The sequence below is a fragment of the Coturnix japonica genome, chromosome 3 (genome assembly GCF_001577835.2).
Source record: "Coturnix japonica isolate 7356 chromosome 3, Coturnix japonica 2.1, whole genome shotgun sequence".
In the NCBI taxonomy this organism is placed as follows: Eukaryota; Metazoa; Chordata; class Aves; order Galliformes; family Phasianidae; genus Coturnix; species Coturnix japonica.
Window position 1 is genome coordinate 96522723 of NC_029518.1, and position 16407 is coordinate 96539129.

Genomic DNA, 16407 nt, shown 5'->3' on the forward strand with positions numbered 1-16407 from the left:
ATTCTATATGGCCTTTCCCATTCTGAATAGATAGGAAGCAGTTTAAAAATCTTTAGCGCATTAACGATCGCGACTGAAAAATACTAACAGGCTGAGTCAGATCTTGCTGTAATTAAAGTAAGGATCCCTCCAAGTGCAATAAATCAATACACAAAGCCCACCGCAGAAAATTACCTCTGAACACGGTACACACGTGTCCACGGCGGGACCAGAGCCAGGATTCTGGCCACGAGATCAACAAGAGTGCTAGGGGGGTAGCTCTTGTATCTTCCAGTCTTCCAGAGCTCATACAGCCCGGTGCCGCGGATCACCAGCGTTGGGTAGAGCTTCATTCCATCGGGACGAAAGGCTGGGTTCTCAAAGAACTCCTGTAAACATGGAAAGGAAGTGTGAGTCAGAGAGAAACAAACTAGATTTCCTGGGGCTTCGGAGCCCCCAAGAAACTAATTCCATGCCAGGCTCTGTAGAACACGATTGTAAGTGTGACTTATGGATGACAAGTCTGCACTGAATTCCCAATACTTATCAGTTTCCAATGTTTTTAGGAATGAAAGCATATTATAGATTTAAAGGAAAAGCTGCAAAAGAAGAAAATCCAGACGACGGTGCAATGAATCAAGTCTGTGCCTTGCTGCTACCTTTCAGCGTGAATCCAATAGATACTGCTCCATTTATTGCAACAGACTCTGCTCAGAATTAGAACAATAGAAATGAGCGTACTTATCTTCAGTCTCAGCAGGCCACATTTAGAGATTAATCAATGTGTCTGGGACACATCATTTGAATAGCAATGAAGAAAAACAGATTTATTCTACAATGAAGTTCTGAACAATCCCGGAGAATGGGAGGACAAACCGTATCTCCTGCTATGACCAAATGCCTGTGACCAGATTCCAGTATAGAGATGCAAACTGAATAGTGCTAGCTTACACTCCACAGCAAGTGCTGTGGGGTTTTTTTCAGATTAAATCTCAGTAACAACAATTAAAATTGCTTAAAAATGGCAGTAATAACAACAATAATAACAATAATAAAAACAACAACAATATTATTAATAATAATAATAATAATAATAATAAAAACAAGAAGCAAGGAACTCTCAACTGACCATTAAGCAGCCTTGAGGGAATGCATGGCCCTCCTCCTAACAGCAGCTACATGCACTAGATTAGACTACCACACATTTGAAATCTACAGCTCGACCCCTCTACAGCACAGTGTCCTTACTGTAATAAAAGGAAATTCACATTCCTTAAGCTGAGCTGATGGCTGGCTATGACAGCCCTGTGCCAGCATTAGTGCTGAATGCCCCCAGTACTCATGTTTCCCAGCCCCACCTGGAGACTTTGCAAGGTTTCCTGCTGCTGATGGGTGTAAAGCCCCAATACTGGAAGCAAATGCCATCAGCAACCTGAGCCATTGGTATGCACCAAGACAGAGAGACATGGGATCCACCAAAGCATCAGCCTGAAACAAGTCATGGACCGTGGATTTGAGCCCACACTGCTGCAACAAAACTACAGGGCTGTCAAACCCTGCTTTTCTCCTCAAAAAGGTGGGAGCAGATAGAAGCAGATGAGCGCAGACCCCAGCACCATCGCACTCACTCTGGAGTGTGTCTGGGTATCCAAGAGGTTAAAAGGTTGGTGTGCACCTTTTGCCATGACTCTCTGTGTACTCTGTATGATGCTGCTCTTTGTGGTAAGCACGTTCTTTCATCCCCTGGTGGTGACAGGCGAATCATCTGCCCAGCCCTGTGAAATCATTGTCATCTCTGACACAGATGATGTACTGAGGCCACTGGGTGACTCACGTCGCCAACCTGTGGCCAGGACTTACGGAGCAACCTTTTGAGTGACTGAGGTGAAGTGACATCAGAAATAGGATCTGTGCTCATGTGACAACACCATGCCTGCTTAATGCATCCTTCAAAAGTGGCCATCTGACTCTGAGGGGTCAGTTCAAAGTTACAGGCGGATATTTCTGGTTGAGAAGGAGGCCATCCATGCCCATCCGAGCAGCCTGAGCTGGGGTCTGACTTAGTGAGTCACAACCCTGCCCATGGAGGGGGCTTGGAACTGGATGATCTCCAAGGTCCCTTCCAATCCAAGCCATTGTACAATCCTATGAATCCAAAAGGACAGACTTCAGCGGGTGGTTAGAGGTGCTCTAGCATAAAAGAAAGCAACTGTGAAAGAAAGAATGAGACGATCTTGTAAGAAGTGACTGCTCTAATGAGAGGAATAATGTGACCAAGCAGCACTGAAGAAGAGCAAGACATTACAGTAAGAAGGCAATGATGCTTCCACAATGAGCCATGGGAAGGTAAATACACCACTCCAGCAAGGAAAAAAGCTTCCAGCGAGGCCGTGCATTATTATTTGCAACAACACTGAACTGAATGCAAAAGCATCTATGATTCACCAGTCAGAATGTTTAAAACAGTCGCTGATTTACATTGCAGATTAAAGGCAAACGCATCAACGCGGCTCTGAAGTTAAAATCACCCAGCAGTCAAAGGCAAGGTCAAAGTTAAGGTTTCCAATCACAGCATGAATTTTGCCACTTCCTGCATACTGCTTATTTGATGCCAATTCATTACAATGAGCTGGTAATGCTACTTTGTATCTCAGTAACACTGACACTGACATAGGAACAGCATTCCGTATTTATTTCTTAAACCATCTCTCAATACATTCATCAAGTTGGACTTTTGAAAGGATTTGGCAGACACAGCAAAGCAGTGCCTCCTTTCTTCCTAAGCCCCCTTTTTCAGTGGCAAACTTGAATAGGTTTCTTTAAACCCCAACATTTAAAGACTTCACCTTTTCCCGTTTGTAAACAGTTCTGATTAAGTCTCCCACAAAACAAAGGAACTATAAAATGCCGACACGTTCAAAGCTTTACCAGTAACTGTAGCCTTTCCTTTTCTGTTGTTAATTAGACACCTTAAAATGTGTCTTCAACTGATAAAAGTGTTCAGAACAGCTTCCAGCCAAAACAACTTAAATCCCTTGAACAATATTTGTGCCAGAGATCACTGTCCAAAGACCTCTGGCGTCCACAGCAGGGCTTCCATCAGACCCAGCAAGGGTCCGATCGTGACTTAACCCACATCTGCTACCACACCGTGATGCAAGAGGTTAAAGAAGACCTGGGGAGAACAGATCCCTATTTTAATAGAGAAAGGATCCCGATTTTAATATATAATTATAGATTTCAAGTCCTTTCCAATCACTTGAGGATGTGGCATTGCACTCTCACGTGAATACTCCAAATGGAAACACAAACCGCTCCAAAGCTACTGAATTCACCTCTGAACTTCACTTTTTCCCCTCTCCAGCTAAAGACTGAGCCAAGGAGCACTTAACACTTCCCATATGATGAATACGAATACTAGAGTTGAATTAACAACGCGTGCGCAAATACAGGATGGGAGGGATTGTCACCGTGTTTTAAGAAATGGATATATATGTAAAAACTAAGATCAGCACGAACTTTGAAACCTGGAGGCTCGCAAACATAGATCTTCTCATACCCTAAAATTACATCCCTTGTAACACTGCCCTATTTACGCAGTGTTAGAGAAAAGTTAGGTGCCCTCTCACAACAAATAATATACCAAGTAACCAGAACTCAACACGTTTTTGTGCTTCACCTGAGCTCCATTAAATGTACTTTCCTGGTAGGAGCAGCTGCTCTATGAATTACAAACAATGAATCTTAATAAGAACCCATCAGCACACATTCAGCCTACAAGGTTATACAAGTGAGCTGCTAACGTGTTTTATGAGAACAGTAATTGATTTTACTAGCATACACCTTTGTTGAAGAAAGTTCCCTGTTATTAAAGCTAACGGCATCTGTAGGATCCATTCATCCAGCACCTCATAAACTCCCTGCCACTATGAGTAATCAGGGCCCGATGAGTGTAAAGTTAGTCATTTAGGTGCCAAGAAGCCACTGATTTTTCCATCAAGGCACACGTACCAAAGAGATGGAATTCTTTTGTTCAACTCCCATAGATTGCTTTGAGCACCGAAAATTGCACGACGCTGTAATTGTTGCCCAACACCACTGACATTAAAAAGTAAAGTCAACGTAATGCCAACCTGACCCCCAGACGAGCTCGAAATATGAGATGGGATAAAGAGATAAAGACCTGTGCTCAAATCTTTCACTTCCTTACATATTTGTAGTAACCTTTTAATATTACAGACCTGTCTGCCCATCATGTATTTGTTCACGGCGGCAACAGGAAGGTCAAACAATTTGGAACCATAATCAGACCACGCAGCGGTTTGGTCCCATTTTCAGGTTTGGTCGTAGCACACAGCAGCCAATATTAAAAGATAGCATCTTTCTGTTTTAATCCGATTGCTCCGCGCCGAGCACAGAGAAATTAGAAACGCATTTGGAAAAGGCCCCAAAGCCGCAGTTCTTCCCCTTGGTCCAAAAAGATAACGTCCCTTTCTTTGTGGGATTCCATTTCACCTTCTTACCAAACATTCAGCTGCCACCTTTAATCTTCCCGCTCTCAAGATGCTCAGTTGTATAAGGAGATAGGATGTAGGATAAGTGAAGCAATTCTTGTTGAGCGATTTAGAAAAATGTCAGGTTTTGTTAAAAATAAAGGTCATCAAAAGCTATATTTTAATGACTGCCCACTAGAAATCACGTGCCTCGCCGTCTAATTCCATGCACATGTTTGAAATCGTTCCTTTAGTACAGCCCCGGTATTAAGCAGATGATTAAATTCACGTCCGTCTGCATTAAGATGAACATTATCTTCGCTCTCCATATTACAGCATTCCTTATCTCCACCAGCTGTATTATTTATAACTATGAATAGTGGTAACACTTGAAAGCTACTGCGTTGAGTGACACTTCCAACTCTACAGGGAATGAACAATCACTTAGTAGTTTAATTATATGCATTAATAGAAGCTCGTGGCTCCAAAATGTGGCTCCGTTTTAGCTTGAGATTTGCATTTTCCCCTCTCTCTTGTAAATGCTGGTCTAATTAAAACGTAATGATAGGATCTGCATTCACTGACACTTACAATGGCCTACTGACCCAGAAGCGGAGACCAAGCAGTGCCTTTTGACTGCATGCTGGAATAGGCTGCTGTTATATATGTTGGTCGCTCCGAAAGTAATGCCTTGTATTTATTTCTGTGGAAACTACAATGGATACAGAGAGTACAACATCATCTGATAGAGCAAATTCTCATCTACAAAACACTATTTTTCAACACAGTCATCACCATTAGTTTTGCTTTTTCTTTTTGGCCAGTGATTAACAAAAATTTTTACCACGTGAGCACTACCTGCACATGTCTGTCCAGAACACGGCTTGTCCTTCATGTCACTCTCATAACTGTTGAAATACACCATCATAGCCTGACTGTGCTCAGATCTACTGTTTGGTCTCCATCAACGTTCACAAAAGTCAATGTATGCCAGTGGGTGCAATTTTTTTGGCACAGAGGAATTCAATTCCATGCCTTTCTTCTCTACACATCTCCATGTCAGATGCCATACTGTAAGATTACCTCTCTGTTGTCACCAGCAACAAGATGTAATGGGATATTAGTGGGGAAGTCCCTACTGCCATATAACCAACACCCACCACTGCTGCTAAGAAAGCTATTGCTACTTTGGAGTAGTTCTGCTGAGAGGAGAGCTGAGAGAGCTAGGGCTGCTTGGCCCAGAGCAGGGATCCCACTACAGCCATAAATCCCTACAGGAGGTGCAAAGTGACAGAGCTGGGCACAACCTGGAGCCCAGGAGCTGCCCATCAGCAGCACTGCTGTGCTGGGCGGTGCCAGAGCCCCAGCACAGGGAGTGGAGAGCAGTGGGGGCTCCTCCTGGTGGGATCTCCCACAGCCCCTGGCCTTGCAGCTGGGCACCCTGCTCTGGATGACCCTGCTGGGGCTGGGGGGGACCAGATGGACACAAAGGTGCCTCCAGCCCCAACCACGCCATAACTCTGCACATACCTTCTGCGCTAAGCCAGCCAAGACTATGTGGACACAGGGACAATGCAGAACACACAGTGACAATAAGGCAGATCAGTCTGCTTCAGAAGAGAAAAGCAAATGATCAAGTATTTCACCTATGGCAATTTGGAGCTTGTTCTGCTGACTGTGCACACCCACACTTCACGGTATCTTTAACAGGCACTTATCTTAAATACATATAATTAAAAGACAATTGAAATATTTTTCTAATATAACCTTGGGAATTTCCAAACTTGCCTTGGGTTTATATAAAGATGGCACACAGAAATTGCACGTGCCAAATCACAGCGCCACAGAACAGCAGGGGTTGGAAGGGACCTCTGGAGATTTTCCCATTCCAACCCTCTGTGGAAACAGGTTCCCTACAGCAGGTTGCTCAGGAAAGCACCCAGGCAGGTTTTGAATATCTCCAGAGAAGGAAATGTGAGACCCGTGATGTACAGGAGTGTTACCCATCCTCAGTTCTTCAGGGGCTTGAGTCCACGCTGCAATTAGCAATCTCTCTTGCTGCGTCACTGATGCCTGATGCAAACACAGTACCACGTGGCACCATTCTTAATTAACCTCCCCTTAAACGAATATATACTGACATACACATAAATGCAGATAAATACGACAAAGAATCCCTATAAAACTGATTCAAAGGGAGGCAGGCCTAAAGCTGAAAGGAACCACGTCACTTCTGCTTAATGGCTGCACTCCCAACAAAACCTACAGACGTGGCCATGGGGCAAAAAGGTTCCAAAGCTGATGATCCCAACTTCCAGCTGTAAAGCATTCTGTAATGAAGAGAACAAAGACCATTTTCCAGTTGATTGTTATAATTTTCCTGCCTATTGACAGCTATGTAATAAAACCTTTTTCTGTTCCGGACATATTCAAGCTTTCAAATTTCACCATATTTTGTAAAATGTGATTTTTAGGAACTACTAAGTTGGAGTAAATAGTGCCATAATGCCCAATGTAGCTGCTACAAAAGGTCAGTTCTGTGAAGATGATTAACACCTTCCTTAGCCCACCTGTATGCCAGTTTCAACAAGAATGGTATATATTAACACCTGAAGAAAAAAGCACATTGGAGAACACTGGAGCACAGTAGTAAATTTCTTGCACATTCATTTTGCTTTGTCTTTGAATCCTGGCAGGTACAGGCTTGCAATATTAAAGAATTTTATCAGCAGCACATCACAGAGAACCCTGATATCTCACATTGAACTACTACAGTAGCTCAAGATAAATGTACTTTTTAGTTGCCACTAAAACCACACACCTACCTGAGGCTGTTCTGTAACACCTCACACGCAAACTCTGAGTTCCAAATCAGAAGAGTGAATGTGCCTGCCAATGTCCAGAGAAAACACCATAAAAGATGCTCTAATTTGTCCTTCAAGGTGCAGGAAGCTGTTACTCCTTCACCTCCCCATATAGCTTCAAAAACACAACCTACACAGAGTCCTTCAGGTTGGAGAAGACCTCTTAGATCCTCAGTCCAACCCCAGCCCACCCTCCCCAATGCCCACTGCCCACGTCCCTCAGTGCCACATCCGCATGGTTCTGGAGAACCTCTATGGATGCTGACCCCACCACCTCCCTGGGCATCTGTGCCACTGCATCACTGCTTCATATGAGGAGAAATGTTTCCTAATATCCTTTGTTGTATTGGTTGGATATACCAAAGGGAACTTACCCAGCAGTGTCTAACACAAGTCAGACATGTAGTCAGCATGAGTAAGAAAGCACTGTAACATTAAACACAGAAACAAATGGCTCTTCCTTGGGGTCCAACATCACAATGAAGTGGAGACAAACTAATTTACAGGAGCATTTAGTCCACAGATGAGATGTTGCCTTCAGTGAGTTATTTACCAGCGCTGTGAACCTCAGCGTCACAAATAACCTAACTCTACACACAGCACAGGGAACTGCTGCTGCCAGGTGAACACGGAAAACCTGACTGCCATCCTGTACCTCCCAGAGTCACTTTTATCCCTGGTCTGGATCTACAGGTTGCCTCCTGCCTAACGCTCTGCTGGATAGTCGCGCTCTGCGTGATCCTCGTCTGTGACAGTCCCAGCCACTGCAATACAACTCAATAATAAAAGAGACATTTCACATTTGGAAGACGCCTTGGGCATCAACAGCACGACCTTGGAGCACGGTTCTGACTCCTGAACACAGTACCTACGTGAACACCAGACAAGACTCTCCAGATTGTGCTCACCGCACCGAGCAGCCCCATCTGCTCCATCTTGCAGGTGCTCCAAGTGACTCTCCATTTATTACGCAGTTTTGGAGAAACCCATGAGAATACCTCAATCAATTTGCTGTGAAGTTTCACCTTCACTTTTACCAAGCACAGGACTCTGGTCTTCACGTTTCTGGGAGGGTCAGCTTTCCCCTAGGGCTAAGTACAGGAAATAAAGCATTTTTCATTGTCTTAAATTAGTACACAAGTTCTGCAACACAGATTACTTTAAAGAATGTCTTCTACCCGAAAAATCATTGAGACCAGCAGCTCTACAGTGTTTTGGACAATCTAATTCTCCTTCATTAGAACTCTTCTTTCCATAACAAGCATCAATACAACCGTGCGCTCTCCCTCACCCCACGCAGCCCTACGAAATGTTCTCCCTGTTACTGCATTCACAGCAAAACCACTCTGGTTTTCCAGTATGCTTCAGAGAAAAGAGAACCCTTTGGGATTTAATTTGGACTTCACATGGTTTGCCCACCCTGGTGGTAATCTTGCTGCTGCCGAGTTGTGCTGAAATACATATTTCACTAAGCGATGCTCTGTTTGCCTAAACGCCTGGAAAATCTGCACTCCCTACTTAAGACTACGTGATGTTATGTATTCCTTTCCATTTGGCTTTATGTTCCCAGACATATGCTCGTTATTGACTTCAGCAGCAAGGGGCCTTAGCGAAAGAGCCCCAGAAAACAACTGCAGAATGCTAGCTTGAAAACCACCACTTGAACAGACAGAGCAACCACATGAGCCTACGCAACCCGCAGTTCTTGGGGGATGAAGCGCCAAAATGGCCTTTTAGTTCGGGTAGGAAAAGGGTCTCATCTGTACCTTCATATTTAGCTGAAGCTTTTTCTGAATGGGAGGCTATTATAAAGATAACAGCAGTTATTATCATAACTTTTATGGCTAGCATGCTGCAGGAAATTGCGTGTGTGGACAAAATACTAATTCAGAAAGACAAAGGAAGCAATCCAAGACCCATAATAAGCATGGCTTTTCCCTGCAGAGCCTTGCAAGTTCATCACATTCATACAAAGGTGTAACAGCATGCACTGTCAGTGTGCAGTGCAATGCAATGTGCTTAAGACTGCGCTGCCCCTGAGATCCTCACCCTCTGCATTTTGCAGTTGGGGACATACACATTACATGTGGGTCCCCCAGGTGATGCAGAAGAGAAGGAACCAGTTGTACTGCTCAGTTGGTTCTGCTCCTGCACATCGTCACACACAGTGCTGCAGCTTTATCTCACTTATTCCTTGTTTTGCACATAACCAAAGAGCAAAACCTGGTGTGTTTCAGAGGCAGCGTACCCAGAGCTGCTGCAAACACACCCAGTGAGCAAATGAAAGTTGCTTCCACGCAGACACTGGAGAGGGAGAGCAGCTTTGTGCACACAATTTGACCATCTGCAGAAGCAGGCACACACTGGGCCTTTCTCTGGGTATTTTATCCACAGAAATATCAGTGCAATTATCTGTGACAACAGCTTCTAAACATAGCCTGTTCCTTACTACCACAATCCCCATTAACATAAATAAGACCACAGCACTGGCCATCGCTCATGGAACTAGAATTGGTTCCAAAGTGAAGAGCTTTCTTCTTCTAACATTTAGTAAAGCTCCAGGAGCTGCTTGGTTAGAGCTGATGGTTAAACAGCTCCTAATCTGTTTCTGCAAATGTGCCCATAAAAAAAAAAAAAAACAACAGAAGTTTTGGAGGTAATGCTGGCTACCTGCCAGCAGTGGTGCTTCAATGAGATGCTTAGTAGGAATTGAAAGGAAAATCATTTACCCCACTAAACATTTCAGAGCTATATTTAAAAACACAGATAATTGTCTTCCCAAATGAGTGGAAAAAAAAATAAATCAATGGAGATCAGCAGCCTACCTATTTTTTTTTATTACAGTTATTAAAAGCTCCTGATAGAGTTGTAATATATTGCCTTCATTATGAATTTCGGCTCCTTAATAAAAATGAAAGCCCTCGGGAAAACCATCTCCTTATTTACAGCTAAAGGTGATACAACAGTATTTAAAGTTTTACAACACCAAATAGATGAGAATGAGAAGGAGCAGCCATCACCTTACTCAGCCATTCTTTTTCTCTCTGACGTTCAACACAGCAAAATGAGGCTGCAGCCTCCTGCTTACCAAAGCTCAGATTCATCGGGCACTTCACTAAAGTGAGTCTATTTCTGAGAAGTGCTTATTTAGCAATTCCTTTAGGATAAAAAAAATACAGCCTGACACATGACTGTAAGAAAAGGATGATTTTTTTTATCGGACCAAAATAATTCAGTGACTGTGTTTTATTTAAAGATTCAAGAATGGCTCTACTGAATGGAACCAAATCCCTTCAGTCCGATGTTCATCCCCAGCACTGAGCAGCAATGGGCCCTCCCTGAACTGTGACCCTTATACATTTATTTAGATGAGACTTTGGATGGAAAGATCACAGTCAAAAGGCTTCCTCAAGAATTTCCTCAATGAAATAAACAGTTTCTCAGCATGGAGGGACAAACTTAATGTTTCCAGCCAGCACCTCCTAACTTTATTCAATGCACGTCCTCAGAGCTGGAAGGTTCTGCCAATGGCTTGCTATGACATCTCTCACGCTTGAAATTTCTCATCTCAGGTTGGATATTAAGAACAATTTCTTCTCATAAAAGAGCAGTGATGCAGTGGCACAGCTGCCCAGGGAGGTGGTGGGGTCACCATCCATGGAGCTGTTCCAGAACAGTGGGGATGTGACACTGAGGGCCGTGGGCCGTGGACATGGGGAGGTGGGATGGGGTTGGACTTGGGGATCTGAGAGGTCTTTTCTAACCTTAACAGTGCCATGATCCTGCGATCTTCAGGTCCTCCTCCCTGTACTTTTCCTTTATGCAGGCCTTCAAAGTCATTTGAGATGGGCTTGCAGCCATCTCTCACAACGCACCAAGAGAAACTGCTAAGAGCCTTGGCAAAGGTCATTGACAAAATAAAGGCAAACACAGCGACACATCCTACACTAACACATGTTACTACCTTAGCAGTATTTATTATACAACAGATACAGTTTGTTGGTTACACTATTGTCTGTCAATGACTCTGCAGATACAGAACAAGGAATTAGCAACGGTATACTGGGAATTCTTCAGCCTCCTAAAGTTTCAGCTTCAATCCTGAAGTTCTGCTTGGTAGCCCTGTTGGCAAGTGTGATTCATGAAACCTCCCAACCATTTACCCCTAGAGTCACCTCATCTCTCTCGTGCTACAAGAGCAGAGCTGAGTGTTTATCGTGTTCCACAGAATGAGGTGTCTGCTCTGGTAACAATTCCATTATTCCCGCTGAGCCCTTGATTTATTCTAGCTATTATTCTAATTATTTTCTCCGACCACCTGCTACGTGAGGCACTGCAAAGCGGTCTTATCTGTTCTGCTTGCATTTGCCAACAGTGAGCAGCGGAGTGTGCGTGTGGCTGCTTGTGCACGCATGTGGGCACACTACCTCCCTTCCTGGCACAAGGATACGGGTGGTGAGAGGAAGCAGAGCACGCTGCCTCCTGCGGTGTCTTTCTGTGTTTGGAACGCAGCGAGAAGACCTAAAGTGGAAAGGAAATCCTCGGAGGCTATAAAAAGAATCAGTAGTAATGGGGGGAAAAAAGGGATAAGGGGGAAGGAGGGGTGGAGAAGCACAAGATAGATGAGACATAGAGCTGGCACATCCACTCTGGTTTAAAAAAAAAAAGGGAAAAAAGAACATAATAATCTTCATAATGAAGGCAGACAGAAAGCCACCCACCTGCCACTCACTGTCAAAGAGAGAATACATACATACACCAAAAGGCAGATCTAATATATTGAGTCCTATCCATAAATTACAGTTCTAAACAATTATGAATATGCTTTTCAGGAATGCAGTTGCTATACACAAACAAAACTTTGATATGCCTGCAAAAGAGTAACTGACCTCATTGCTGGGTGCAAGCAGCGGGTTACACTTCCAAATCAATAGGTCATGAGGGACAGAAGCAATGTTACTCCTGACACCGTAATTGCCTGTTCAATTTGAAGAAGCACCCAGTATTTTTAGTACGCAGTCAGCACAATCAGCAAGTTATTATCTTCCCAAGAGAAACCTCTACCCTTAATATATCAACTGGTTATGAAGGCAGTGTTTAGACCTTCTAAAGTCATCTCGGTTCCTTTTTGTCCTACCTTTCCCTGCTCTGAAAAGCACATGGCTAGAAAAGAAGTTAGCATCGCAGCAAATACATTTCTAGACCTAGTTAGAAAGTCCACACAAGCAAAAATCGATAGGGATCCTCGACCAGGTGCAGCTGTCTTTGTCCCTCCAAAATTACAGGCATCTCATAGCAAGATAAAGATCTTTGTGAAGCAGAGGAATAAGCAATCCCAATATGCGTAACACAGCACTACTCTACTGATGAGCAGCTCAGGACTCTCGCATGAACGCAACAGATGCTCTCCATTTGGTTCCTCTGTTTGTTATCGCAGTATTTTTTATGCAATGGAAGTGTCCAAATATTAACCAGCAGGAGCCAACATTTAGACAGCACAACATAAAAATAAGCTGTTTTTAACAAATCAAAACTATGACATAAAATTTTGGGGTAGGAGATTGAGAATGTATTTTGCTGGGGATTCAGCCAGATAGAAGCAACTACAATCTGCTGGGCACTTCTCTTATGTTTGCCAGAGCAGGGAAAAACAATAGAAAACAAATGGTCCTTCTCTCTTAAGACAAAAGATCTTTCAAAAAGAAGTTATAAAACATTTAAGGCAGGTTGAGAAGCACCAAGAATTTGAAACATAAAACATGCCTGCGTTACTACTCCATCTTGAAACACGTCACAGTGATCCACAACCTCTCGTCCTCTGCAGCTTCATTTTGTGAAGCACACACTGATCACCCACCTCACAGCTGCCCTCTTTCATGCAGGTCTCCCCTCACCCACACGTGGGTTTCTCTTCTCCCTTCCTCAGATTTTCCCCTCTTTTAAAACAACACAGCTATAATTCTTCCTGTTGCTGTGATCTCTCAACCCTCCTCCAGCAGCCTGCCTCTTTGAGTCCTATTTCTTCACACTGCAGCATTCACATTGCTACTTGAGGGCTTTATCCTCCACACTGATTACTCATCCTCCAGCTCCTCACCTCTACACTCACTGGCAGCCAATCTTAATTTGATCTGCGAGTCCCGCTTCAAATTTCTGAACTCATTAACGTGGCTGTCGTTTGAGCTGATCACCCCATCACCTTCTCTGCATTCCTGAATCCCCCTCCTAAGCTATCACCAGGTCTTCCTTTTCCATTGCTTCACATTTCTCTTTCCTGGTCCTCCAGCCAATTCCAGCCCCTTGTCCCAAACTTCTGACCTGATCTTACCCAAACTTTTGACCTGATCTTACCCCTTCCCTGTGGTCTGATTTTTGTGTGGTCCTGTGTGGAGCCTGGAGTTGGACTCAATGATCCTTACAGATCCCTTCCAACTTGGAGAATTCCATGATTCTCTGATACTTCCTTTCCTAAGAACAATGATTTCTTAATTCTCCTCATGTCTCATTCCTTGCTCAGCCTTGCTGTCCCTTCTGGTCACAACATGTGAATTCCTTCCTTCCATGTTCCAGAGCTGGCACGCCATCAGCACTGATGTGTTTCCAGCACCTAAAACTGTGATCTCTTTTACAAATGAGCCTTCTTCACTTTGCTTTCTTCTCTTCTTTTTCTATGCTAAGCTCTATCTGCTTGAGGGTAGGAAGGCCCTACAGGGAGATACGGACAGGCTTATTGATGTGCTGAGGCCAATCAATATGAGTTTCAACACGGTCAGTGGGCAAAATGGGGTGTGTTGGTGATCTCTGAGGTCTTTTCCAACTTGAATGACTCTGTGATTCTAAGATCTTCCCAGCTTTCTTTTAATGCCTTCTCACAAAATTCCTGCCTTTTCACCATGTTCTTATCTTCTCATCCTGAGGACTTTGCCTTCTGCATCTTCTGTATCTGCAACAACTGCCCTTAATAAATGGATGAAACAGAGCATGGCACCACCCTGACAAGAAGGGCAGCCCTTCAGCTGCCTGGGGGCAGCTGAGCATCACACGAAGCCATACCTTTGAAACACACACCTGGCAAAATACATCCCCAAAGCTCCTGCACTAAAGCAGGAGTGACTCCAGATTCTACAGTGAAAAAGCCTCAGCCACTTATCACGGATAAGCAGCAAAGAATAATCATCGTTAAATAAAATAACGCTTCCCATAGAAGCTTGTAATTCTGCTATAAGTAATTCCTCCCTCTCCAGCTTTACATCTTGCAAATACTTGGGATTACTGCGTTTGTTCTCTTTGCTGAGTCTTATCCAAGGTTAGCTCTTTAAATCTTTCAGTCAGAACTGCTGTTCTTCCACCATAAATCCTCCCCAGCCTAACACAACCTCACTAAAGACAGATCCATTAAAGAACCCAGAACTATGGTTGCAACCTCACAAGATACTGAGTCAGACTTTGCCATACCCTTCAGCACAAACAATTACATGACAACATGGCTAATTGGATGCCCACTGTTACATTCCATCTCCTCCTGCACTGTAAGAAAATAACCCAGAAGCAAGAGAACCTGGGGCAGGAATTTTGAGTCAACTTTTAGCTCTGTCACTGGCAGCATCCCTAGTTTTGAGAGCATCACTTTATGGCTCTGCCCCAGCCCCTCACATTGCCACATGAACACAGTATTTCCTAAGTGCTGTGGCACTGTGACACTGACACACTCAAGGAATTCTGCACAAAACTGCTTACAAGAAGTGCCCACTGCAGGTTCCAGAATGTCCTCCCTGCACTGAACTGCTGCCCATTGGATTGCTCCTTTCTAAACCTACTTCTCTGCAGCACTCCATGAAAACCCAATGTTTCCTGCCAGCACTTTTAAACAATATATTCCATTGCACTGATAGCTTTGCAGTGCCAGAAAGCACCCAGTCTGACTTTGCACAGAAATATACCTGCATTGTGACTGCAATTTCTGCACTACTTTAGAAGGACGATGAATTTGGACTTTACAGTAATGAGATCATGACAAAAAATCAGCATTATCAGATAAAGTGGTTAATTCCCTACAATGTTTATCATTTGCTCTTTCATTTCTCATTTCAATCTCCCTATAGATAATTTTAAATTTTCTTCCACATCATTGAAAAAGACATTGAACAGCGCCGAGCCAGGAACAGAGTTGCTATATAATACACCTATACACTCTATTTTGCAATTAATTACCTTGGAGATAATACGCTTTTAACTGTGAAAGAGGTACTGTTCTAAAGCCAAGGCAAGAAAACCAACTAGGAGAAAAGTAAGAGCCTTAGTTAATATCAGGAGAGCTCTGCTCCACAGAGACCTGAGTGACTCAGTCTTTCATGAGGCAGGGATATAATTTTCTGGATGAAGTAGTTCAACAAATCTTTCTTACCATCCACCTTCAAAAATGAATTTTAAATTGTTTGTCCTTAAGAAACAATTCTGGCCTCGACTGTAACTAGTAGCTGAACTAAGAAAGAAAGAAAGCATTAGATGGAACAAACCAGAAACTCTGGGTTATCCTGAGCCATACTCACAACAAATTGGTCGGTGTCCCTTTCAAGCCCCATGTTGGGTAAATCAGGCATCATGTGTGCCACCACTTTGAAGCCAGCATCCTTGGCTAAGTGGAACGACTCGCACACAGCCTTCACGGTGTGACCTCTGGAAAGAGAGAAAAAGAGAGATTCAGAGCCCCAAGCAGCCACGACAGGCAGCACAAAACCACAGAAAGGAAGACCTATTTTGACATGTTTAATTCAGATTATTCTCTAGGAAGTGAGCATGGATGAGTTTTATTATCAATCTACCACCATTCAAGTCTTGGAATACAGCTTCTATTACAATAAACTAAAGTAAAGGCAAATAGTTTTGAGTTCCCTGTCGCTGACATTACATCACAGAAGCTCAGATTTGCTCTGCAGGAGCTCAGCAAGAGTGGGAATGGCTGCAGGAAGAAAGGCTGAATCACACCTAGCTCATCAGCCTCAAGCAAACTCTTTTCCTTCCGTCTTCCACAGTTCAGGAGACTTCTTCTGTCACAGAGTCACAGAATCATT

The 16407-nt window shown here is 43.6% G+C and overlaps 1 protein-coding gene across 1 annotated transcript in view; it reads right to left on the reverse strand.

Annotated features, from left to right (window-relative positions):
• The window catches only part of ELP3 (elongator acetyltransferase complex subunit 3), a 78888-nt gene that overhangs the window by 35119 nt on the left and 27362 nt on the right, over window positions 1-16407 (reverse strand). Inside the window, exons 9-10 of the mRNA XM_015859793.2 lie at window positions 15886-16012; window positions 175-368 (exon numbers count right to left, since the gene is read on the reverse strand). Of these exons, the coding sequence (XP_015715279.1) occupies window positions 175-368; window positions 15886-16012 (321 nt within the window). The remainder of the gene's footprint in view (window positions 1-174; window positions 369-15885; window positions 16013-16407) is intronic.